We start from the raw sequence: 26,941 nt of genomic DNA on the forward strand, positions 1-26,941 counted from the left end.
ATAAGTATAATTGAGTTAGTATAGAGTGTTGAGTTGGTTTTTAAATGAGTTCATACAACTGAATAGAAATATGCAAATTTGACATTACCAAACTGAACGTCTATTTTAGTCACTAAAATAGACGTTCAATTGGGTAAATATTTTCGGTGAAATAATTTTCAGTATTTCATTAGTTCTCTTGTATTAAGCAGAAACATCTAGATGTCTTCTTGGAAACTAGACACCTAAATAGTTTTTGAAAACATTACAAACTATATATTTTTTAACATTGTTTTTTGCGCGATCAATGATTTTTAAGCATTTTAAATATCTAAATATAAACTAAATATGAATTAAATAATTACCTACTGAAACCCGTCCCGGGCTGCCCCCCGACGTAAAGGCCATCACGCTCGCTGCGTTGCCGCGTTGGAATGCGCTTTGCATCAGGAAAAACCCGGAGCGGGCGTCAAGCTATTGGATGCCCCGCCATGACCACCAAATCGTTCAGTTCCTTCACTATTGTTTCCTACGATCACTGGACATTTGACGCAAAACGGGTCATGTCCCATTGCAAAGTTTCGAGAAATGCTCAATTTACTATAATATCGTTATCATTTTGAAAGTATCGGGTTTTTATTATAGATAACGAAATTTTTGAAAAAACTTCCGAGAATTTTACCAAGTTTTTGGGAACTTTCCGCCACGTGTCGTACTTCCTAAGCGGCAAAAGATGCTAGAGTTAGACCAAGATAAGTCTGCAACGATTCTGATAGCACACGCAGTGCAAGTGTTATTTATACCTACGTCTAATTTCACAGAAGTTTGACGTTTAAAATAACACTTGCACTGAGTGTGCTATCAAAATCGTTGCAGACTTATCTTGGTCTAACTCTAGAACCTTATTGAGAAGTCTTGAGAAGGCTCAACAATTCATCCGTTTCTAACACCTACTGAGACCCAGTAGCATTTGTTTTGTTTTTGAATTTGGAACCTTTAGCTACTCAATTAAAGTTCAAAATACTTTATGTAATATGTACAAAAATTTGTACGCAGGGTCTTAGGAGGTTAAGCATAAAAGTTTGCTATGAACTGCAGTTTTTAATTAAAATGATAAATGAAAAACTATATTTACTAGATTAGGTACCGAGAACGCGATCCAAACTTAGCTACGTCACAGAATAAGTAATAGTATTATCAATTATCATACAGAACGGCCACTCACCGCCCCGCCCCGACTCGCATTACCTCGCCCCGCGACATGAATCTGGCATGATCTGACGGACTTCTGGCGTCCTCTCAGTAAAGCGACTTACCCACACCTACACAATGACGCGTGTACAGACGTGCCGCGCACATATATAAACGCAAATGATTTTTGATGTATAGCGTGTCCGCCCTGTGGCTACGTTAACAAGAAAATTGGCGCCTAACTATTTACTTGGCCGGCCGCTTAATTTACTAAACCCGTTTTAGACTATGCTATTTCTAGGCTCTATTTCTCGTGTATCTAATCCCTCTCCCTAAGTGCCCTAATTACTTTTAGCCTTACTATACCAGAAATAGGGCCCTAGAAATAGTTGAGTGGCCGTAAAATACAGCTCTTGCAAATCTTATTAAGTTTGTCTTAAGAGTTAAGACGAAAGTGGAGGATATATATCTCACGTCCCGTAGCATCCGTCCTAAAATCCGCCGAAGAAGAGAAAAAAGAAAATATTCGAACGCCTGTGAAAAGCGTCACACAACTTTCACTCCCCTCGTCACATCCGTCGATGGAGTCTTCGCATGTCCACCTTCATCAAACATCTCGGTGAAGCCATCGCTGACCGTTGAGATAGATCCCTTAGTGTAGTAGTGGGCTGGCTAAGATCCAAAATTATGATTTCGATAATCCGAGCCACCAGCCTACCTATCCGTGGGACACGGCACAAATTCAAACCCATCCAACATTTCTTCGGTCTCAATGACGGTGCAGCCCTACCGCCGTCAGCCGTCTACCTCCACCCTGCACTAGCGCCATGTTTTTGTTGTTGCTCATTCTGTTTTTTTTTTATAATTTTACATTTTTGATATAAATAAATATATTACCTGAATAAAAATCGAATGTGGAGGAACCGCGCGAAATCGCCTTTTCATACTAACGGTAGTCCTTTCTGGATATTAGCATTATTGAAAATATTTTAACACAAATATTTGTATACCAAACACAGCTATAATCCAACGTAGGGGGTTGGATTTTTTAGATTTTTTGTTTTAGGAGTAGTTTAAAATTTGTATGAGATCCTGTTTTTCGCTCCTAATTTTAACAATAGTCATAAAATTGAAAATAGTCAAACGTAGGGGCATAGCATAGTACCTATAGGTACGTCAAATTAATAAATATGTAAAAATATTTTCCATACTGATATAAGTAGTATGTAATATGTGTGTTTGTGTTTAATTAAATAGTCTCTATACATATTTAGCTCTTTGCGCTACCTGTTGACTTTTGATGTATGAGTTCTACATTTCCTGCTACCTAAAGGGTGTCTGGAAGAGATCGCTTTTTAGCGATCAGACCGCTTGTTGTTACCTGGTTCTAATCTCCGTTAAAATTTCTTTGTAGTTTTATATGTATGTAAAATGTGTGTTATTGGTGCAATAAAGAATATTTACTTACTTAAAGTCAATATCCAGAGAGGAAATTGGGGACTACGTTTTTATGGAGAAGCGGCCGTCCTCTTTCCTCTTAACTCCTGTAACTATTTTTTTCTCATCTGTTGACCTCAGACAAGCAAGTGCAGTGGATGTTGGCGCGCGATGTCCAGCTCTCGTTCGGCGAAGCCACCCAGAACCTCGCCAAGACCTGCAAGCTGCCGACTCGTCTACTCTCCATACCTGTTTATGTAAGTGTATTATAGTATTAGACGAAACGGGAGCTGAGATTTAAATATTTTAGGTAAATATACCCGTCTCGCTAACGGAAGCGGCTCCTAAAACTAGTGCGATAAGGACAAGGCGAAAAATCCTGCATGAAAGTCTCAAAAAACGAGGTTTCGTACTCGACTGTTTCCTCCTCTTACTTAACCAAATGTAACGAAATTTGGAGATCTAAATGGTAATGAAATTATCTTTGTCGGACTGTTATGATTTTTAGGCTAATTGATGTCAGTTTTGAATACCATGCTTCTCTTTGCGGCCTAGTAAATTAGGCCGTTGTTGCGAATATTTGAAGTGCTCTAGCGCCTTAAAAAACAAAAATAATCAAAAGAAACAAAACAGTCCGACACAGATATTAGGTATTTATAATAATCTGTGTTGAAAAAAATCATTGCTCTAGCTTCAAAACCCACGGAGGAAATAGTTGAGTACGTTTGTATTGAGTAATGACCTCTCCTGTTGCCTCTTAAGGGTATACTAGCGTTTTTTGAGCGTCAGCGCTATGGAAAATTGCGTCGCTGCCCAGTTGCGCTAACGTTGCGTGGAGCAGCAACCATAGAGTTGAGTAGACGCCAACGCTCGGGAGACGCTAGTGTGACGCTAGGGCCACCAGCCCTTAAACATATTCACGATAGACCCGGTTATAAATATGTTTAAATATGTGTTCAAAACGCGAAAGTTTAAAATGTTATATTGTATTTTAGTATTCTTAATAAGGGCTTATTTAGACGTTGCGGTCGCATGCGAGTTTCATTACGTTGCGGTATTTGATCGCTCTAACAACTTTGAAATAATTAACCACTGACATTAATAATACAATACAAATATTTACTCTATATAGCACACTTCAATACATCGCACGCGTCCGCGCCAGTTACCGTTGCTCACACAATTTTTTGTAACCCGCTCACCCGCTCCGTACAACCGTGCCGGCTAGGGGACGCCATTATATCCTCCTGAGACCCAGAAGCATTTGTTTTGTTTTTGAATTTGGAACCCTTAGTTACTCAATGAAAGTTCGAAATATTTTTTGGTATATGTACAAAAATTTGTACGCAGGGTTTTAGGAGGATATGTGGAGCATATCCTCCTAAATGCGTGCATGAGTGCAGCAGTATGTACCCAGAACGTCCTCAAATGCGCATGCATCTGCGGTGTTTGCGTCTCAATTGCATTAGCAAGCCTAGGGCGGCTCAATTGACAAAGGATTCCTGCAGATATGTACCTACCTACATTTCTGTTGCAATATAGCAGTCTCTAATCAAGTTGGTTGAATTCATTGAGGTATATACAAGAGACGACATCTCGAACAAAATGTTTCCGCACCTCAGAGAAGTGCATGCACTTCTTTGCTTTTAGTACGTCACCGACCACTGACGAGATGCCACACGTGTAAAGAAATTAAAAAATAAATAAATTAAAAAATGCCTTCGTGCGTGTTAAAAAGTTGCAACAATATAGCACAAGAAAATATATTAAAAGGGATGGAATAACATTTCACCGGGAAGCAATGGAACGTTGTTTAACTGAGTCGAAAAATACTCGTGGCGTGGCGTGTCTTTATTAACAATTTTCGGCTTCGCATGCATGCATGCACTTCTCTGAGGTGCGGAAACATTTTGTTCGAGATGTCGTTTCTTGTATATACCTCAATGGTTGAATTTCGAATTCACTTTACTTGGGGCCAGTTGTACTAATGTTTGTAATCGCAATCCTTATCATATGTGGCTGGCAATATCACTACACCTTATAAAACAAAGTCCCCCGCCGCGTCTGTTTGTGTGATTGTATCATTTGTATATTCGCGATAAACTAAAAAAACTACTGAACGGATTTTCATGCGGTTTTCACCTATGGATGGAATGATTCTTGAGGAAGGTTTGTGTATTATTTATTAACCCGTGCAAAGCCGCGGCGGGTCGCTAGTAATACATATAGCCCGGTTCTATGCGTAGGTGAAAACTCCAATAACATATTGCCACACTCCCCTAAGGTGACAGAACTCACCTTTCGCCCCTAAAAGTCTTCGGAAGACAGTAAGCATTACGTGTTTTGTGTACAAAAAGTACGTGTTACGTATAAATCAATAAGATATTGCGCTATTTTTACGGTGACTGAGACTTGGAGGATACAACTAAACGGAGTAGCCATTAACAGGCTTTCCCCTCTGTCGAAAATAGGCGGCCAACGGTCATACACAATGTATGGACTGACGTTTATCTGACATGGCTATTTTTACGTTACGCATACATTTGACGTTCCCCTCCCCCGCAAAAATCGGCAGACTGTTTTGTACAGAAAATTACAGACATGGCGTCTCCGTTTGATTATATCCTCCAAGGACTGAGACGAAGTTGCAAATAAAAGTAATGACATAAATCCTTTATTTAGGTAGGTAACAGGGGCCTCATTCGTCAAGCGACTTTTGACGTCTCGTGTTGAACTCCCGTTGAATCTGAACAATCCTGTGTCAAAATTTGACATTAGCGATCCACAGTTAGGTGACAACCAAACCAAAACATTATAAACCTTAAAGTAGTAATAAAACAAAGTAGATTTTTGTTGAATTATTGGTTGTATCAAATGATAGTATCCGCACTTGATGAACATATGCGATTAATTCAACTGTTGAATTGAAGCGGACGCGAAATCTGACGAGTTTAGCATCTCGAATAGGGGCCCAGGGTAATATTTGTTTAATATAAGCACCTTTCAAGTATAATAATATTAAGGTCAAGAGGCGTGTTTATACATTTACGAGTATAAGTGTTTATTGCGAGTTCATACAATTGTCGCTAAACGCAAATAGCAAATATGTATGAACCCGCAATAAACACAATGTGTATAATCAATGTATAAACAGGCCCCAATGTGAAGGCCAGCCACACTTATCCCGCAGACACACTTACCCGTATTAATCTTAGTCAGTGATTTGCTTTATTCATTTGGGTCTTAGGTTACACTTACAAAACACCACAACCATATAGGTACACAACCTTATAAAAATACACACATTATAACAAACCTAACTCAGAGTGCCGCCGGCAGCGGGGCAGGGCCCAAGCTGCCGGTGGTCAGGGTTGCAGAGAGAGGAACCGACGTACATGCTCGCCGTGTCATTTATTATCATTAGGGTATTAGGTACCTGTCAACATTCATTTATTTTGCAAAATTTTTACTTCACAACACTAGTTGTCGTAAGTTTAGCGGCATATAGGTCTTGTACAGAGGGCCAAGAAGTGGTCTACCAGTTTTGACAAAAGTTTCTGCGAGATCTAACGATCGCTAAGGTTGACAATGACGTACAGTTGACGTACCTACGTGTGTCGACCGTGTTGTCTCATGACGTTCAAACGAACCTCAACCGTATGGTGGTAGACCACTTTCTTGGCGCACTGTACGTCCAAAATTTGAGTACCTACCTAATCTACTCTAGAAATCTCTAGATCAATCCATATAAGACAGCCCTGCACACATGTTTACCACATCGGGGCAAATTTATCGTCTGAAAAAGGTAGAGTAAAGCTTAGGGGCTTCACTTTTATTAGATCGTATTTTGCTACTTATATACCTAACCTAATTAACTAGGCTAGCACCTAACTTATTACTAGCTATTAGGACATTAGGTGGAATTGATTGGTTCTATGGAGATATTTGAGATATTTTTCAAGGATTTGTATTTAGATTCCGAAATGGATGGTTTTTATATAAATAAATATTTTGCCTGTCAAGATTTGTACAGAATTGAGCTTTTATTAGGTCGACCTGTATGTAACTATGTAATGGAATTTTGCAAGTTAAATTTGATCCACTTCCCGGTTTCCGACTGAGCTGAAATTTTGCATACACATGTAAGTCGGGTGACAATGCAATATTATGGTATAGTTTGTAGCTTTCTAATAGACCCCGAAGGCTAATCCTATTGTCTATTTTTCAGTAAAACCGCACGTGCTACTTACCTGCAAAAAAGGGTCCTAATTATTCTATTTGGCACCTGAGCGCGGGCTAGTCCAACGCTCAAAAAACCAGTGTAGGTGCGCTCTCCGATAACGCGCCTTTGTTACGCATCTCGATGACACATTTTAGACTGGTTCTGTAGCGTTCGACTCGCCGGCACTCAGTAACCGAAGTACCGATTTTTTATGCAGGTGGTTGTGGCACGTGGCACGAGCGGTTTTTCTTAACAATAGACAATAGGATTAGCCTTCGGGGTCTATTAGAAAGCTACAAACTATACCATCGAGCTGATCTGATGATGGAGACATCAGAAGGTGGCCATAGGAACTCTGTGATGAAACAACGCAACCTAATTGTGTTAGGGGTTTTTAAAATTGTCTCGATGAGTATTAGTTGTCTGTCGTAAGAAAAGTACAGTCAGCGATTAAAGCTTGTACCAAAAATGAAATTTTTGCCAAAAACTTATTTGAAGATGAATGTGTTATTTTTTTATAATAAAAAAAATCTGCGGCGGTAGCACGGTCGCATTTTTATCGCTTGTCATCATGCCTGTCACGTTGTAACAAGTATATAAATGCGAAAGTGACGGGCATAGTGACAAGCGATAAAAATGGAACTATGCTGCGCCCGCTGAAGCAGACGGCGGTGCGCGATACAAGTAGCATTAGGAACATAGGTATTTATTCAAACACGGTAGCGTTTAACTACTAGGTATAGTCTGTTTTTATTCTTTGGTTAATTAAGTACTTTTAAATGTGAACCTACCTAAAAAGCGAATGGCATCGGTATTCCAAAATAAGAGTATTATGCCACGGCTCATGGGAGCCTGGGGTCCGCTTGACCACTCCCAAGAATTGACGTAGGCTCTAGTTTTTACGGAAGCGACTGCCATCTGACCTAACCCAGAGGGGAAACTAGGCGTTATTGGGATTAGTCCGGTTTCCTCACGATGTCTTCCTTCACCGAAAAGCAACTGATAAATATCAAAGGATAAAAGTACATAAGTTTCCGAAAAACTCATTGGTACGTGTCGGGGTTTGAACCCGCGACCTCCGGATTGAAAGTCGCACGCTCTTACCGCTAGGCTCTATTTCAAAATAAGAGTAAAAGTGTGAAAATGGGCCATCTTTATTATCACCCTCATGCAAAATTCATAAGAAATTCTAAACTTACCAGTTTTTTAGGGTTCCGTTCCGTACCTCAAAAAGAACAAACGGAACCCTTATAGGATCACTCGTGCGTCTGTCTGTCCGACCATTCCCCCCCTTAATCTCTCTCTACTGTCTGGGTCAAAAATAAAAAATACCTATAGATGACTGGAACCTATTGGAAATGTGCAGTCAAGCGTGAGTTGGACTTAAAGTACGGAACCCTTGGAACGCGAGTCCGACTCGCACTTGGCTGGTTTTTAGGGTTCCGTACCCAAAGGGTAAAAACGGGACCCTATTACTAAGACTCCGCTGTCCGTCCGTCCGTCTGTCACAGGCTGTATCTCACGAACCGTGATAGCTAGGCAGTTAAAATTTTCACAGATGATGTATTTCTGTTGCCGCTATAACAACAAATACTAAAAACAGAATAAAATAAAGATTTAAGTGGGGCTCGCATACAACAAACGTGATTTTTGACCGAAGTTAAGCAACGTCGGGCGGAGTCAGTACTTGGATGGGTGACCGTTTTTTTGCTTGTTTTACTCTATTTTTTGTTGATGGTGCGGAACCCTCCGTGCGCGAGTCCGACTCGCACTTGGCTGGTTTTTTTGTCTCTAGCTCCTACCTAAAATGATTCTTTATTTTCAGATTAACGAACCACCCATATATGGCGTCTCTTCACCAGAAATGACTGACTTCGCCGGACCTGGAGTTATTTTGACGTAAGTTTTAATCTTTTGGTGCTTTATGTCTTGCATTGGTGTACAATAATTTATTTTTTCTACTCCCGTACTTTTATTTGTCATTTTAAGGGTCGTGTACACACTTTTAAACCCCTATCTTATAGTTGTCAAGACAAGACTTTAGTCAATTCCCCAAAAAAGTATTTGTGCATACACGCAGTATCTTTTTGGCACTTTTACGATACTTCGTGTAATCAGCACTTTAAAAACATTGTATGAAATACATTGTTGCCAACCTAATTTTAATTGTCATCTCTGACAGATGAGTGAACCATAGACAGGTTTCTTTATTTCATTCATTCTTTTCCCGACCGTATCCTCCATTATTTGCTACTTCTTGAATGAAAAATATTTATTAAATTTACAATTTAATTTCAAAGTAAGTGCTTGGTCGTAGAAAAAGTATTGTACTTATATATTATGCAACGTTGTTAAACTGAGTCAAACAATACTCGTGGCGTCTTTATTAACAATTTTCGGCTTCGCCTCAAATTGTTACTCACGCCACTCGCCTTTTTTACCTCTCTTAAACAACGGTTGCATAAAATACTATATTATGATTTATTTATTTACAGTCAAATGCTCTTAGGGGCCATTTGATGGTCTACCATCTTGTGAAATCTTTCCCCTTCATCTATTTTTAAAACTTAAACAGTGACATTTCCATTTCGCTCCAATAAACAGTTCTTGCTCCTATAAAAGCAAGCTTTTACTTCAGATTTATTATTATGGCCTGTCAGCTTGTCTCCCATCTTACGACACTCCGTGGCTAGTCTGAGCCATTTCTGTGCATTTTCTATTGAGTAATAAAGGTTAAATAAATATATCTGAATCACTATAAGAATTATATACCTACTTAAAGGCCGAGATAAAAGGTAAACGCAGTAGTGCCCTGCTGTCACCTCTATTGACAATGACTTAAGTTTCAAAATGACATGTACTGGTACCGCGTCGAGCACCAGTACGTTTACCTTACACCCAGGATTTTTAAATGTTCCAAGTCTTAGATAATAAATTCATAAAACTTGGTAAACCTTTGTCTCTTTCTAATACTAATGTGAAAATGACAGATAGGGACAAATAATAATTAATAAGTCATCATAGAATTGATAGACTCTTAACAAGCTAAAAAATTAAGTAAGGTGTAACAGGATCTGGACAGCTATCCTGCAGTATAGTAATTGTACTTTTTCTTGTTTTTTTAGGAGACCTTAAATGCATTTTTTTTAAATTGGATAGGGTTGTGATATTTATTTATACGATACCATAGTTCGCGTTGATTGTTGCGCGTATAATGGTCGCATCAAGTTCGTTAAAATACCATAACATCAAATTGTAAAATCCGAATATGATTATGATTATGAATACCGCTTCCGAACAAATTGGAGATTTATTAAAAAAACGACTGCAAAAGTGTTTCTCGTATAAATATTTAACTGACTGAATGAAACCAACATAAGCACTTTCCTTACCAAACAGCGGTGGGCGAACCAAAACATCGAAGTCACGTTCAAACTTAATGGAATTAATGACTATTAATGACGTATACTTAAACAGAAATGTTTGAAATTTTTGAATTAATTTGAAGTTAAATTGAACTTTATTTCTGAACTGAATTAATCAGTAGAAATATTGTTCTTTTGATTCTTGTGAACACATTTTAATTTGGAATTGTAATATGGCCTGAGTTTGTTTAGTGGTGCTAATTAGGTACAGTCGCCATCAGATATATCGGAGCGGCCAAGGTGTTCACAATATCTGAACACGCGCACTAACGCCTTGACAATCGAGGCGTGTTCAGATATTTGTGAGTGCCTTGACCGCTCCGATATATCTGATGGCGACTGTAACAAAATAGCATTATATAGAGTTCCATACCTACCTACCAACCTACATTATTTGAACCCGATGGATCCACATTTTAATCCCTTATTCATAAACGCGTTATTTCATAAATTAGCTAATAATTGTTTGTCCTAATTGGTCATTTTGACGTACCTATGCATTTACTTATAAGAAAGGTAAACATAAATATACTAATTGAGAATTGTACCGCACTTATTAATAAAAGTTTAATTTGGACCCTTCTAAAGTTGAAGAATTATTTCATTTCGTTTCAACGTTTCCCCAAGGGCGCAACTTAGGTTACGGCCAATTTTTCCCCGTCATAAAAAAACCGTCTTTGTAGTAACAAAAAGTAAATTCTAACTTACATAATTGTTTTTATATTTTTTGTAGGATTGTTTTCTTCCTGGCTGTTGCCCTGACAACGAGCTCCATGTTGGCTGAACGGAACGAAGGCATTTTGGAGAGGTCTCTGGTGTCCGGAATTACAGGTAATTCTTATTATTTTCAAACTAGCGACCCGCCCCGGCTTCAATTCAGCTTCGCACGGGTTAACAAGTTAATAAACCTTCCTCTTGAATCACTCTATCTATTAAAAAAAAACCGCATCAAAATCCGTTGCGTAGTTTTACAGATCTAAGCATACGTAGGGACAGACAGCGGGAAGCGACTTTGTTTTATACTATGTAGTGATTACATTTAATACAATAATAAAATAAATTATTCAGGTAATACTATAAAAAAAAAACAAAAAAAAATATTTCAGACCTTGAGTCCATACACTTACAACTAACTACAAACTAAATTTAACTTAAAAACAAAGTTTTGTACGGAACACTACTATAAACTCAGAAATTTCTGAACGGATTTTGATACGGTTTTCACCATAGATATTTTCACCTGTCAATAGAGTAATCCTTGTGGAATATTTAGGTGTATTCGTGAAGGATTTGTGTGAATTGGTTGAAATATGAATGTTTGCTAATGAAGTCGGAATAAATCATCCTTTCATACCCGTACCCAAAGACGGGGGGCGTGTTGCTCGAATAATATACATCATAATTACAATAAAATAATTTAAACATAATTTAGAATTTTTGAAATTTGAATAAATAGGCTTTTTCTGTGCGCAAAGTGGTACATTTAGAAATTATAAACGATTTCTAGATTTACATTTATACTTATTGTTTACTGGAGTATAAAGAAATCGCGTCACTTTCTATGAAAATTACCATATTCTAATTCTGTTTCTAAAGTAACCGATATTTGTTGCTCTCGGGCATACTTTTATGTAAATAATATATTTGTCCAATTCTAATTTACTGTAACATGCGCCTACCATATTTTATTTTCTGACATTGTAACTCGTAGCACATACCTATTCCGTATCAACGATTTGCACAGAGTAGCATGAAATAAATCACAAGCGATACAGACTCCAAAATTGTATTGTTCATAAACATGCAAAATACGATGATATATTTGCCTCTGCTGCTTGCTTTTATTATACGCTGTATGGCTATGTTTTGACACAGTTTTGGCAACCTATAGTTATAATGGAAATGTTATGAATTAACGTGTCATTCTATGGAACTTGCTAACTACATGTGTAAACAAACCACCATATTGATATTGTCTCTGAATGATGAACCGCGACTACATGACTACAATTAGTGACTTTTGTTTACATAGTTAGCAAGTTCCATAGAATCATAGAGAAATATAATAAGACAAGAGTGCTCACTCCATACATCAGTTAGACTATTAATTTCAGTGTCTATATCTAGCATCGAGTAGCGGAACTATCAGTACTGCTACATGACAATAGATGTAGCACCGACCGGAAAGTCTTATGCTGTTGAGATAAGACTTTCTGGTCGGTGCTACATCTATTGTCAAGTAGCAGTACTGATAGTTCCGCTACTCAATGCTAGATGCTAATAGTCTTTTTGGTACTAAAACTGATGTATGGAGTGAGCAATCTATGTATTTTTTTCTCTATGATAAAATGACACTTTATAAACATTTTATGACAACTAACTAGATTTTCATAAATTTTCCTTTGACGTGTTTTTTCTCGCGTCCCACAAATAGCGTTTTGATTGAATAAAAATAGTACATATTAGGAAACTACGTTTCGTACGTTCTTGTTTCCGCTTCTGTTATAGAAAATGGAATCGGTGTGAGTGGAAATATATGTCTTCGTTTTCTGTTCGTTTTTATTACGTTTACTTTACCAAATGAAGATATTAAAACGATGTCCAGATTGCTGGGAATTCATTCTTCGAAAAAAAAAAACTAATTTGATTGGCTTATAACGCCATTTGTATAAGTAATAGCATATTCACATAACTACTAATGTCTCGTCTTGTCAAATATATACGCCTCCGTACATAGTTTAGAAGCTTTTAAAGAAAAAAAAAACAATGATTTATCGAACTCTATTTCCCACCTGAAATCTAGCGTAACCTTACGTAATTTAGTGCACGCGGTATGGACCTTATCGGCCAAAGCTTAGAAGCCAAAATGGCATACACATTAAGTGGATTTAAGTCGTTTTGTTTCTAGACTATAATAGAAAGTAGAAACTACCAGGGCATAGTTTTGAAGTTGTTGGAAGTAGTCGCTTGGAAAGGCGAATTTGTGGGGAGTTTCGTGTATCTTTGGAGAAAAATTGAGGTCTACAAAAGGTTCTATTCATAGTTTAGTGAATCCTAGAAATCTAACGTGTAGAAATATAAATTCTAACTCAAAATGATTGTTTTGTAAGACATATTGTATTATATCGATTCCGCTTTTGTAGCTTAGTAAAAAATTACGTACCAACTGAAAATAAACTAATTTGTCGAAATTAGATTCGTTAGATTGACTTAAAAAATAATAAGTTTGGCTTTAACTAAGGTCACACAATTGTTACAATCGCCATAATTCATATTAATAAGTTAAATTACCTGCTGTTGGTCTCCAGTTATATGGGACCGGCCAAGGTGCTCACAGTATCTGAATACATCACTACTTAACTGTCAAGGTGTTAGAGCGCGTGTTCACATATTTTTGAGTACCTCGTCAAATCGTCACCTTTTTGACGACCATCCAAACAATATTAAGAAGGCACCACACACTATATGAGCATATCTGTCCAACATGTAAAGGTACCAAATCGATTCCGTATTTCCTTCGCGACCTTTCAGATATCTAGATTTTACGCTGAGTTAGTCTGTCTTCTGCCATAATGAACATAACCAGGGCCTTCTGTATTAAACTAGGTTTTCTTCGAAATAACCTTTTGCGATAAGTAATAGATGAGGTTATCCTTTCTGTAATATAAGAATAACGATTAACTATCTTTAAACTGTGTTCGCGATAGTGGCGCCAATCTGGCGGCTATGGGACATATCCATTATTGGGGTGTCAACTGTAAACACTTTAACTGCGTCAAATAATATTGTTATACAAATTTGAGCCTACAGAAAGTCGCAAATTCACATTTTTTATTCTTGGAGCACGATTATCACGGGCTTTTAGCCCGATTCTTACCTAATGTCTATGGGCCGTTTTAAGGTATCACCCACAGAACATATTAAAGAGGTTAGAATGGCTATCGCGCGCAGTTATTATCGGAACCGGTGTCGCCGCTCGTTCCTCTCCACATTTACTAACACTCGCGCAACGGTAGTAAAAATTAGCTAGCGCCTTGTGTGCATGGTGAATGGACACGCCTCCTTTAGACAGATTTGATGCCTGGCTTCTTAATCTGAAGGTTATTTTGGCGCAAAAGGCATGTTTACTTCGTTTTTCGGTCAGCGCGGGCGAGTAGCATGCGAGCGTTTGCTCAAAACCGGCGGCGACACGTACTTACCCTGCTCGCATCGCCATTCTAACTTGTTCTGTGGTATCACCATTCAAATTTGCACCTTATCCACAGGCACGGAGATCCTATTCTCGCACGTGTGCATCCAGATGTTCATGATGATGACGCAGGCTGCCGTGGTGCTGTTCATCGGCTTCCTGTTCTTCGACCTCACCAACAACGGGCCGCTCGGCTGGATCATACTGTTGACGGTGCTTAATGGCTTCTGTGGGATGACTTTCGGTAAGTGTAACCCTGAACTTCATAACGATTGTAGTTTTACCACAGAATAAACAATAGTACTAAGTACAGAAGACTCACTCTCTAACAAAACGCGTCTGTTACGATCAGCACAGATATGGCCGCTAGGTGGCGACAGCGTCAAATTCAAATTCAAATTCAAAATGTTTTATTCGCAAATATAGGTAGTACATACAGTGATCTTATAATAAGTGGTGTCGCTATATTTGACCAACAGGCATGCAAAAAACTTATGTACATATGTAGAAATGATTAAAATTTTAAGCATATTATTGTATGTTTAAGATTAAAATCACTCCAAGATATAGGTTGTCTTAAATCTAAATTAAACTAATGTGCAGAAAATATGAATAGAAATCAATATCAAGGAATTAAATGACATTTGAATATACGTCACGTGCGGCTTATGGCTTTCCCCAAAATTGGGGCCGAACGGATGTACTTTTAGCTACCTGTAGCAAAGCGACGAAATCGCGGAGTGAGACACGCCTGGTTTTACCAAAGCGCATCGTCTCCGTTGGCTTGGCCACCTCGAAAGGATGGGTGAAGATCGGGCAGCCAAAAGGGCCTACTTGGGTCGACCAACGGGACGCCGCTCTGTTGGTCATCCTAAATATCGTTGGGCGGATAGAGTGGAGGCAGATCTCCGTGAGTTCGGCGTCGGCGAAAGCTGGCGTGACACCGCTCTGGACCGTGCAAATGACGTGCTCTTGTGTTGGAGGCCAAGACTCATTTTGGGTCATCGCGCCAGCCAAGTAAGTAAGTAACCCTGAACTTACGACTTTACTCTTTCGTCTTACTAATATGCTACTGCTGCTGGTTTGGGTGTTTATAGCTGTCGCGTCAAATGATGGTGCCTATAAAAGTACCTTCAAGTATTATTAGTCCAATAAAATAAGACTAGGTATAGGTACAGTAGTGTCGAGTTCCTAACAAAACTATACCTCTCAGTGGAGTCTTAGTAATAGGGTCCCGTTTTTACCCTTTGGATACGGAACCCTAAAAATGAACTGTCATAAGGACCATCATTCGACACGATAGGTGTAGTGTGTGGTAATATAAAAGAGTAGAAAATAAAATCCTATGTAATAAATATAAAAAGGCAATGATACTTTCGAATAGACCCATTCTGAATGGGAGATATATTTTCTCGTTTACGGTCGTAATTCTAGAAGATATTGCGATATTACGGACTTAAAGCCTGCTATTGCGAGTCTTGATGGACTGCAGTACTAAAAATGCATTTTCCTTTTGAAATAAACGTAAGCTTAACAAGAAAATTCTTTTGACACCTACAATTATGCTATATCTGCTCGGTTCTGTAGCGAGAAAAATCTTTAAAACGAGATCTGAAGCACAGATAAACTATTATGTAAGCTACTTCACATTAACCTTTCATACGTTTCGTGTGTGTTTCATAAAGCGCCTGGTGGCTCACCGGTAAGAGCGTGCGATTTTCAATCTGAAGGTCGCGGGTTCAAACCCCGACTCGTACCAATGAGTTTTTCGGAACTTATGTACGAAATATCATTTGATATTTACCAGTTGCTTTTCGGTGAAGGAAAACATCGCGAGGAAACCGGACTAATCCCAATAAGGCCTAGTTTAAGAAGTACGAAGACAAGTGGAACCTACTAAAAGCCAATGTCGATAAAATTAAGACTTACGTGTGGTTCGTATTAAAATGATGTATAACACTTTTTTGCAATAAAATATACTGAATTGTTTCAATTCCAATTTCAATTTTCATTATTATTTAATAAGTTTTAATGATTGTCGAAAATCGCGATAAGAATAAATGAAAAAGGTTTGCAAATAGTTCATGAAAGATCTTACACATAATTAGAATATTTATTGATAACTCTGAAGTCGATATACTTAATTAATCACTAGCATTGATACGTTTTTGCCCCCAAAAAACAGTGTTTGATTATTAAAAGTGGGCCATCTTCTTTTAATTCGCTCGAAAACGTACATATCATTGCTACCTCAGTCTCCTCAATTTTTTCCCTCCTATTTCTACCGCCGGCTTACCCGGTTTTTCCCCATAATCAAGGCCTTTTTCCGCTTGAAATGCTGTACTCAACTTTTATACAGAACAGCTTAAAGCTTATACAAAATACGCGTCGCTTACGTCGTGTTGGTAGAGACGGAAACTTTGTGAAAATATAAGATGCTCAAGTTTATTGGGCTCAGAAAATAGTGTTTTGTTTTTCTTTTATAAGTTGTTTAAAAGGACGGACGTTTTTGATGAAAACATGAAGTAACAAAAGAAATAACAACCGAATTAATGTACTGAACAAAATTTGTTAGAAGCTTAGACAAGGCCTTTGGGATAGACAAAATCCTACTTTGGGCCCGATTCGGATTTTGAAATAGTCATCTATAAGATATCTTTTAGTCATCACCAAGATACGATAACGATATGTTTAAGATCTAAACTGTCAAGTTTGACATTTGCGCGATTCTGGAGATACTCTTGAACGATTTCCACAAGATATGGCTTAGAGATCTAATTCACATCTATTAGATATCTAACTCTATCTAACGTAAAAGTGACATTGGTTTCCCGAATTGCGCTGCAAAAGAGAACTAGTTGAAATCTAAACTATAACGTATCTAGAATAGATCTAGTACGTGTCGTCTCTTGTGAATATCTTGAAGTTCGAATACGGCAGTTTGTTTACGAAAACCCACACTGAGGACACAGATCGAATACGCTGTTGAAACGCGGATACAGTTATTTTGTTCAAGTATGATTTTAACCTCGTATGACTCGTAAGTCCCGGTGTACTTGTACAAGTACAAATTCAATTCGAGTTTGAACTCATCACTGCATACTATAAAACAAAGTCGTTTCCCGCTGTCTGTCTGTCCCTATGTATGCTTAGATCTTTAAAACTACGCAACGGATTTTGATGCGGTTTTTTTTTTCAGTAAGAGTGATTCAAGAGAAAGGTTTATGTATAATTTGTTAACCCGTGCGAAGCCGGCGCGGATCGCTAGTAGCTAAATATTAGAAAGGTCCAAATCCAATATAGCGCACTTTCGAGTTTTCAAAATCATTTTTTCTAGCTAACATTCTCTTATAATAAAAGCCCTTAGTCTATCCCATCTAATAGGCATACTTATGAAAAGATAAATCAATTTAGATTATGAATGAGAGACTCATTAGTATTATGAAAATGAACTATATTAATTGCCATTAAGGCTAAATTTACAAATTTCAGAGTGGCCCAATAATTCAATAAGTCGGACGTGTCGAACCTACTAATAACTTTAATGAATCCATCATTCAAGTTACTTAAATACAGGGTGGCCCAAAAACATGTCGACAAAAAATATTTACGAATGTTTTTCTACACGTCATTAACATTTTTTTTGTCGATTAATTAACGAAATAAAGCAAATGCTGCAGCGGTCGCGTTTTTATCACCTGTCATGTCATGCCTCACTTTCGCCCTAACATACGTGTTAGAACGTGACAGACATGGTGACAAATAAGTACAATAAGAAAGGACCGAGTGGATGGAGTGTAGAACATTTAGGTAGATGAGTACATTTAGATACGGTCATGGGTTAATTATGACGTATGACATATATTTTATTCTCTTGTACGTATCCACGCCTAGAACGCTATACAGAGGGGCTTCCGCAAAAACCGAATTTCGCAAATTGCGGGGATCTTTCTCTTTTACTCTAATGAAGGCGTAATTAGAGTGACGTAAAAATGCCCGCAAATTGCGAAATTAGGTTTTCGCGGTAGCCCCTCTGATTGTAAGTAAAATGAACGCATGGAGAGGTCCTAAACTTATTTTCGTATCTGATGAGCCAATTCCAGAACTGCGAAATCTCCACATAAAAAAAATCGGAAACCATATTTTTGTATCGGGATCGAGATTTTCCGTTTCCAAAATGAAAGTTTCCTTAATATGCTATGAAATTGAAATTTCCGAAAACTTTTTGAGTATTTTAATTTCAAGTAAAAAAAAAATAATGACAAGAACAAATATACAGATAGGTGTTGAAATCCCTGAATTCTGAGCTAGTTAAAGACCTGTGTTACAGAAGTCAGTGTCTTCTCCCAGACAATACAAACTATATAGTGTAGTAAAGTAGGAAGAGTTATAAGAAAGAGAAGTATTTAAATACGTATGTCTATTAATTTGCATTCTTGTTTCAGGTTTCTTCGTGTCCTGTCTCTGCGATACCGAGAGAACCGCCACGTTCATCGCCCTCGGGTCATTCCTGCCAATGATGTTGCTATGCGGCATCGTCTGGCCTATTGAAGGTAAGCCATCAATATTAATCATCATTATAACCATCCATTAATACTGAGAGAACCATCACGTACATCAGCTTCTGGTCATTCCGGCCAATGATGTTGCTATGCGGCATCGTCTGGCCTATTGAAGATAAACCATCAATATTAATCATCATTATAACCATCCATTATTACTGATAGAACCGCAACGTTCATCGCTCTAGGGTCATTCCTGCCAATGATGTTGCTATGCGGCATCGTCTGGCCTATTGAAGGTAAACCATCAATATTAATCATCATTATAACCATCCATTAATACTGAGAGAACCATCACGTACATCACCTTCTGGTCATTCCTGTCAATGATGTTGCTATGCGGCATCGGCTGGCCTATTGAAGATAAACCATCAATATTAATCATCATTATAACCATCCATTATTACTTATAGAACCGTTCATCCCATTTTTCATTCCATCCATCTTTGTTACACTCGTTGTTAAAAGGTGGCGACTGACTTGTACCATTTCGGTGTAATGTAACACGATACAACCCGAGCATTACAGCAGTCAGTACAGCGAACCGAGCCGCTCGACGCGAGCGCCGCGTGCTCCACTCGGCTGTCGGTTTTTACGCGAATCCCTTTGAGTGTTACATTACAAGTCAGTACAGGTTGACGAGTCGCCGCAAGAGCGCGGGACTGGATTTTTCAATAAAAAGCTTCGAAAATGGAATGGGATAGAGAGAAAGTTCTATCATTTATTGACAAATACAGAGATGAGAGATGACTTGCTTTACGAGTACCACTAACGGCCCAATTAAATTAATGAGTCTGTCAAAATCGGTTGACGACATTCTAATGAAGTTTCTGTATTGACCAGAACTCTTGGTTTCGAAGATTATAGTCGTATCGTTGTTTCTTCTTTGGTAAAAATTACTTATCCAATATCGTTTAGGTTTTTCTTTTTTTTTTAGATAGCAATTACTTAGTAAAATAAGTGAAGCACACGCAACCTCCATGTCTGACATTTTGAAACAATATGGAGCACAAATGAACAGAGCGCTCAAAATGAGCTTTCGTCGCGTAGCTGTAATGTAACTGTAATGTAACACGATCGCTGTAAACGATACATTACACCGAAATGTTACATGTCAGTCGCCACCTTAAGGTCGTCTATTTCTCTTTCGGTGTGCGGGAGCTCATTAGCACGTGCACATTTCTCGCTTGTCCAGCCGCATCTAAAGGCAACTTGTCCAATTTGTGACAAGGTAAGCGCTTCAATTTTGGAAGGCCTATAACCTATCTTGAGTTATAAATCATTGACCGCCACGCTCATTGCTTTCGGGTAATTCCAGTCAATGATGCCGTTTGGCATCATATTACCCTCATAATATTTTTGAAGGTAAGTTGAATATGTATGACATTCCACATTCCTTACGATTCTGCATAACATGTAGGTACCTAGATAATATAAACGTTGTTATAAGGTGTCATTTTCTATGACACTGTAATAACCTCGAATTAACAATATAATAACAAAGGGGATTTACTTAGGTACCTAAAGAAACCCAACCATTCAAAACATAGGAACTTTTCTACTAAGCTTAGCTTTCTAAATCACCGCTCAATCTCAATTCATTCAGAAAAAATACGCTTTATCTCCACTCAATTGAATGTTTTCGTCTCTTTCTAGAGCTAAGTGCATCCATTTGTGAACTTGTTGATTACTTCACACAATTTTGTTCAACGCACAGGGAATACAATTTCAAACTAAACTTGAAAGGAAAATCAACTTTAGTTAGTGCCTAATAAAGCTTATATTACTGTGACGTGGATGTGTTTTATGTTTTGTAGAAGTTTTAAGTTTTGTTCGATTGGCTACAATTTGCTACATTTCTTACTCGTACTTTAAGAGGATTACAAAGTTGAGTAAATACAGTTTAGCTCTATTTATTAGAGTGTGTAGATAAAATAATATATGGCATTGGCATTTGTTAAGCCAGAAGATAAGGTTAGTATTTCGTTAGGTATATGCATACAAGTAAACACTTAGAATTAATTTGGAAAATACTATTCACATCAATATGTGGCTACGATAATTTATGACTTGGGTAATCGTAATAATAGGTTTGTACCGTTTTTGGCAAGTTTAAATTGAAATCAATATTTATATTATAAAAAAGTTATTTTTATTGCTGTTGAATGTTGAAGTAGGTACTTTGTATTGGCAATGAATCGTATTTGTAATGATATATATTTTTTTAAATCATATTTTAAAACAATTGATGTTTCCAGTCCAACCAGTTCGTCTGCCCTAAAAATATTGAAATAATTAACAATTAAAAGGATTGCAGTTGTCACAATCGTAAAACCCGAACGAGACTAAGGCCCGATTGTATCATAGAGAAAAAAAATACATAGATTGCTCATTCCATACATCAGTTTTGATACCAAAAAGACTATTAATTTCAGTGTCTACATCAAGGACCATAAGTCTACATCTAGCATAGCGGAACTATCAGTACTGCTACTTGACTTATGTTGTTGAGCATTAGACTTTCCGGTCGGTGCTACATCTACATCTATTGTCAAGTAGCAGTACTGATAGTTCCGCTACTCGATGCTAGATGTAGACACTGACACTAATAGTCTTTTTGGTATCAAAACCTGATGTATAGAGTGAGCACTCTTGTATTACTAAATTTCTCTATGATTGTACCGACCGCAATCGACAGATTGATTTACTTAGCACCACTTGCACCAATACATATATCTTCAATGGTGCAAGTGGCCCTTAGGTGGTTATCACACTGATGTACCCAAAAGTACATCTACGCCGCAGGCTAGTAACGTTGAGCACTGCTAAACACGGTTAAAATTAGGTAACTTACATACTTACTTGTAGTGTGTGCTACTTCTTACTCACACATATACAGTGTTAGTATATAAGACTACACATGTATCATTTGAGGGCATTATACCAATATCGTAGCAAACAGTTGTTTATCTTAATCCCCGCATCACATGGCGACCCTGTCAGGATCACAGTGTTTCTCGACGTAACTTCACAAACGTGGCGGTGTGGATACGCCCTAACATCTCACCCTATTCATCAATTTTGTATCTCATGCAAACACGACATCAAAACCAATACTATAATGGAATGGACAGACTAAATCTAGACGAAGGCCAATCCACGAAGTGCTGGAAACGGCCAGCAATCTGTTATATTTATTCATCGCTGTGCCGCTATTTGTTAATTGGTTAGATTGGTTTTGGTTTATTTTGGGCATAGCATGTGTGAATAATTGAATATGTGGAGAGAGCTAACTTTAACTGCACAAAAGTACCTACAATTAAAACAGAATAAAAACACATTACCTATGCATATTTTTAGTGTACCGCACAAAACTTTGTTATGTAATGGCGCCACCTAGATTTAACATTTTAAAACCCTGTCTAAGAACTTACAGTTACAGCCCCTGGTCTGTCCGGCAGTAACATCATTAATTATTTTACTTACCTGCTAAAGCCTAGCCATCATACAAGAAATGCCATTTGAGTTTAAAACCAGTATAAATAATGATATAAATCGAACGATACAAAAGAAAGCCAACTCTGTTCCAATTGAAAATGGTTTAAATTATATTGAAGAAAGTAATTAGCACGACAGGATAGGACCTTGGGCCGTTTAACCTCGTAAGTCCAAGTGTACTTGTACAAGTACAAATTAAATTCGAGTTTTGAACTCGTAAAATAAAAGAAAGAATAAAAAAAAAGGAAAGAATAAAGAAAGTTCCAAATTCAAAAGCGCCAAAATTGCCCCGGGCCTTACGAGGATAAATACAGGGTGCCATTTGAGTCGTGATCAGTAATATGTTTTTCTAACTCCATAAACAACAAGCAATTTAATGCCCCTACTCTTACTAAAAACAGACAAGATATTTTATTTTTTGTTTATTTTTGTCATTTATTTTACTTTTATAAGTGGATTTAGGATATTACAACGGCTTATTAAGATATTTAAATTAGGAACTGTCATTGACATCAATTTTGTCATTTGTTCCAGTTAGAAATAAAATTTACTTAATTTTTCATTTGAAATATCTTACAAAGCTGTTTAAATACCACATTGCCACTTGTAAAAGTAAAATAAATGATAAAAAATAAACAAAAAAAAAATAGAAAAAAATCTTGTCTGATTTTAGTAAGAGTAGGGGCATTAAATTGCTCGTTGTTTATGGAGTTAGAAATAGTTATTTGTACAACAAGAGATCAAAGTTTGATATTTCTTCGAGTGCTTATTTTGAGTCCCGTGTAAGCGAAAGATTCTATACTAGATTCACGAGCGTAGCGAGTGAATCTAATTTAGAATCTTGAGCGTAGTAAAGCGCATGAGATGTAAATAACTTTGATCTCGTGTAGTTCACAAAACTTTTCACCTCAGCAGTGAGAACATATTAGAGAACCCGAAAAATGTATTCCTTCTTGATCAGTTACCTCTATTCACTCATGTTATCTTAAGATATACCAACAATTAAGTTTTCACCTCAGCAGCTCGAACAAGGGTACTTTGCTACTTAAAAACAGTGAGCAAAATCGCACTTTGCTCACTGAGTGAGCAAAAACGCATTTTGCTCATTTTGTCTCACTCAGTGAGCAAAATGCGATTTTGCTCACTGTTTTTAAGTAGCAAAGTACCCTTGTTCGAGCTGCTGAGGTGAAAAACATATTACTGATCACGACCCAAATGGCACCCTGTATATTTAAGATTCTATTTTGTCCACAGCTCTCCACGAGTGTCTCCAATGGATCGCCTACGTGCTCCCCCTCACCAAGTCCACCGAATCCCTCCGCTCCATGCTGCAGCGCGGCTGGACCATAAACATGCCCATGGTGTATAACGGCTTCCTATCCACTGGCATATGGATCGCCCTGTACTTGATAGGCAGTATTCTTTTGATTAAGTTCAAGAAGGGTTAGTTAGTGCCAGGTTTTAATATTTATTTACCACACAGTTTATCTACTAGATGGAACACAGCAGGCGGGATACTTTCATAAAATAAGTGTCACTTTTTTACACCACGCGATGGAAAGAGTCAGAGACTGCCAGTACTATGCTATCACGTAGACATAATACAGGTATGTGTGGTGACTACAACACTTAATGTAATGCGGAGCCTAGTAGATAGATAGTCTTTATTATTTATTGACATGGTACTTATTTATTTTGGTTATATGCCATTATGTTTTTAAACAAATCCGTCCTCGTGTAAAAGCTTAAAAGATGTAATATTTTTGGTTGTTTTTATGTACTTATTTTTCTGTTTTATGTATATTTAGTTGCATTATTTTATTGTATTTTTTCTTGACACAATGAAAATAGCTTTAAGAGTATCTTAGAATAAGTAGTTGTTTTTAATATCAAGAGCGATAAAGCTTTAATAAGTGAAATAAAACAAATAATAGGATAGACTGAATGGAATTATTATCATGACAAAAATACAATATATATTGTCAATTTGTCAGCTCAAAAACGAATGGCGATATTGTGAAATAGTTTGGTTTGTCTTGGTGGGGCCACTTCCGTACCCCTTATTTTATAGTTAGTTTATGGTGTTGTTTTAAGGATGACTCACGCTAGACCGGGCCGGGCTCGGGCCGAGGCGTCCGACATGTCATTTTCTATGACAGGTGATCGGTGATCACGTGGTGCTTTCCATAGAAAACGAAGCCAAGGAAGCTCCGGCCCGGCCCCGGCCCGATCTGTGAGTCATCCTTTATTTGAAAAGAAGTTAATCGTACAAATTTAGTGTAATATCGTAGAAAAATGTCACTAAGTGGCATTTTTTCGTTTGTCACAGTTTGTTTAACAGTAAATGCAAAAAATATATATAACTACTAATTTTATTTATAAAATTTGGCATACAGTCGGCATTTGTAACATCACATTTCAGTTTGATTTATGTTTATCAATTTATAAGTAAATATCTGACATTCATAATTTATGAAATACATATTTATTTTGTTCCTTTTTTTAAATTTTGTAGTAGTACTTAGTTGAATATTCTAATTTGTACTTCCAAAAGTACGCTCGGACTTACGCGGAAAATCTATACTTATTTTGCTATAAATCACAAGGATGAAGGTGGAAGGTGTCACTGTAAATAGGATTTTATTGGTTTGATAATGGGTGTTATTTTAGAGTACAATAGAATTATAATGGCTCAATTAGATGTTGTTGGCATTGTGATAGTAAAGTTAAGATTTTGTAAATAAAAGCGGTTTAGAAATCACATTTGTGTTTTATTATTCATTTAAATCCTACAATATTACAGAATGTATTCTGGTTAATACCTCCTGCGAAAGTTAAATAAGCGCCACTTGCACCATTCCACTAACCCGGGGTTAACCGGTTAAATCTTGAGTTACCATGGTTACCAGTACAATTTGACAGTCAGTTAACGGTTTAACACAGGTGGCTCTTATAGTACACAAAATGAGGGTTTGATTAGGTATACAATTATTTTTTTGGGATTCTACGGGGGAATGGGAAGGCTAAAATGGATAATTATGGCAAGTCAGCCGAGACACATACTGTGCAATGGCGGGATTATTGGATGGGACCAAATATAAAAATGTATGCAGAGTTGCTACACTGCTTTCGTCGCGTCGCTACAAGTACCTACAAGTACACGCGGCCCACACCAATTTTGGTGTCTAGCCATAGTAATTGCTGCGCACCGCTTCGGAACGGACGCCTGCTCGCGCTTGAGCCACATAGCGGTCATGTCTGTCGTAATAGACGCGTTTTGTTAGAGAGTGAATCTTCTGTACCTAATACTATTATAGTACGGCACTTCTGAGGTGAACTTTTCGCTTCAAACCGTAATCTTTCAAACAAAGGCCATTGTCTCTATTATCGCAAAAGCGCTTGCTCCCGACTTGGCACGTGCCAGTACAACATTCATATTGAAAAACAACCGGTATCGTCATAGTATTAAGGTTCAAATTTAATGTCACTGATATTCTATATATTACGTTTTGGTAGTGTAGGACGATAGACCGCCCCGAAGCGATACGGCACTCATATTATTTTGATACTTAGTGTGGTGTTAAAAATGAAACACGGTTATTTATGATAAAGCGTTGTATATTTGTTATATAACAAAATCTAAATTTAAGATTAATAAGTTTAACATAGGTATAATCAAAATTTTTCCGTGTAGGTATATAAACAGTTATACGTACTACTAGATAAAATCGTGTCATAAAAAATCAGATATAATCAATTTCTTTCTTATATTATAACCGACCTTTCTTCTGACCGTTGACACGTGACGTTTTGTTAGAAAAGCTGTACGCTTCAAAGCTCCATGTTTGCCTTATCAGTGTTTTTATTGTTACTATGCGTCGGCATTACATCAGAGGTGCTAATTTCACAGTATCGTTATTTTAAAGATAAGAAAAAATAACAATGCTTGCAGCTGCACCTTTGTAAATTATTACATTTACCACCGCAAGCTAATCATTTAAATAAAACAATATAATAAATAACCGCGTTTGATTTTTAACACCACACTAAGTATCAAAATAATATGAGCGCCGTATCGCTTCGGGGCGGTTTATCGTCCTACACTACCAAAACGTAATATCTAGAATATCAGTGACATTAAATTTGAACCTTAATACTATGACGATACCGGTTGTTTTTCAATATGAATGTTCTACTGGCACGTGCCAAGTCGGGAGCAAGCGCTTTTGCGATAATAGAGACAATGGCCTTTGTTTGAAAGATTACGGTTTGAAGCGAAAAGTTCACCTCAGAAGAGCCGTACTATATTTATTCTGTGGTTTTGCTACCTGTACATAAGTATGCCGTATGTCCTATGGGTAGTACAAATGTAGGCACGACGTTTTAAAATCTATGGTCGTCCAAGCGTGCAACCGAACACACTCGCGTATGTCTCTGA

At 37.5% G+C, this 26,941-nt stretch overlaps 1 protein-coding gene across 2 annotated transcripts in view; it reads left to right on the forward strand.

Moving 5' to 3' along the window:
- Positions 1 to 26,941, forward strand: part of LOC134657439 (ABC transporter G family member 20-like) — a 333,481-nt gene that overhangs the window by 62,427 nt on the left and 244,113 nt on the right. For both annotated transcript variants that reach the window (XM_063512989.1, XM_063512988.1), the window contains exons 12-17: positions 2,749 to 2,864; positions 8,655 to 8,728; positions 10,988 to 11,085; positions 14,520 to 14,687; positions 18,889 to 18,996; positions 23,758 to 23,954. In XM_063512989.1, coding sequence (XP_063369059.1) covers positions 2,749 to 2,864; positions 8,655 to 8,728; positions 10,988 to 11,085; positions 14,520 to 14,687; positions 18,889 to 18,996; positions 23,758 to 23,951 — 758 coding nt within the window. In that variant the 3' untranslated portion in view covers positions 23,952 to 23,954. The remainder of the gene's footprint in view (positions 1 to 2,748; positions 2,865 to 8,654; positions 8,729 to 10,987; positions 11,086 to 14,519; positions 14,688 to 18,888; positions 18,997 to 23,757; positions 23,955 to 26,941) is intronic.

The sequence above is a fragment of the Cydia amplana genome, chromosome 20, assembly GCF_948474715.1.
Source record: "Cydia amplana chromosome 20, ilCydAmpl1.1, whole genome shotgun sequence".
In the NCBI taxonomy this organism is placed as follows: domain Eukaryota; kingdom Metazoa; phylum Arthropoda; class Insecta; order Lepidoptera; family Tortricidae; genus Cydia; species Cydia amplana.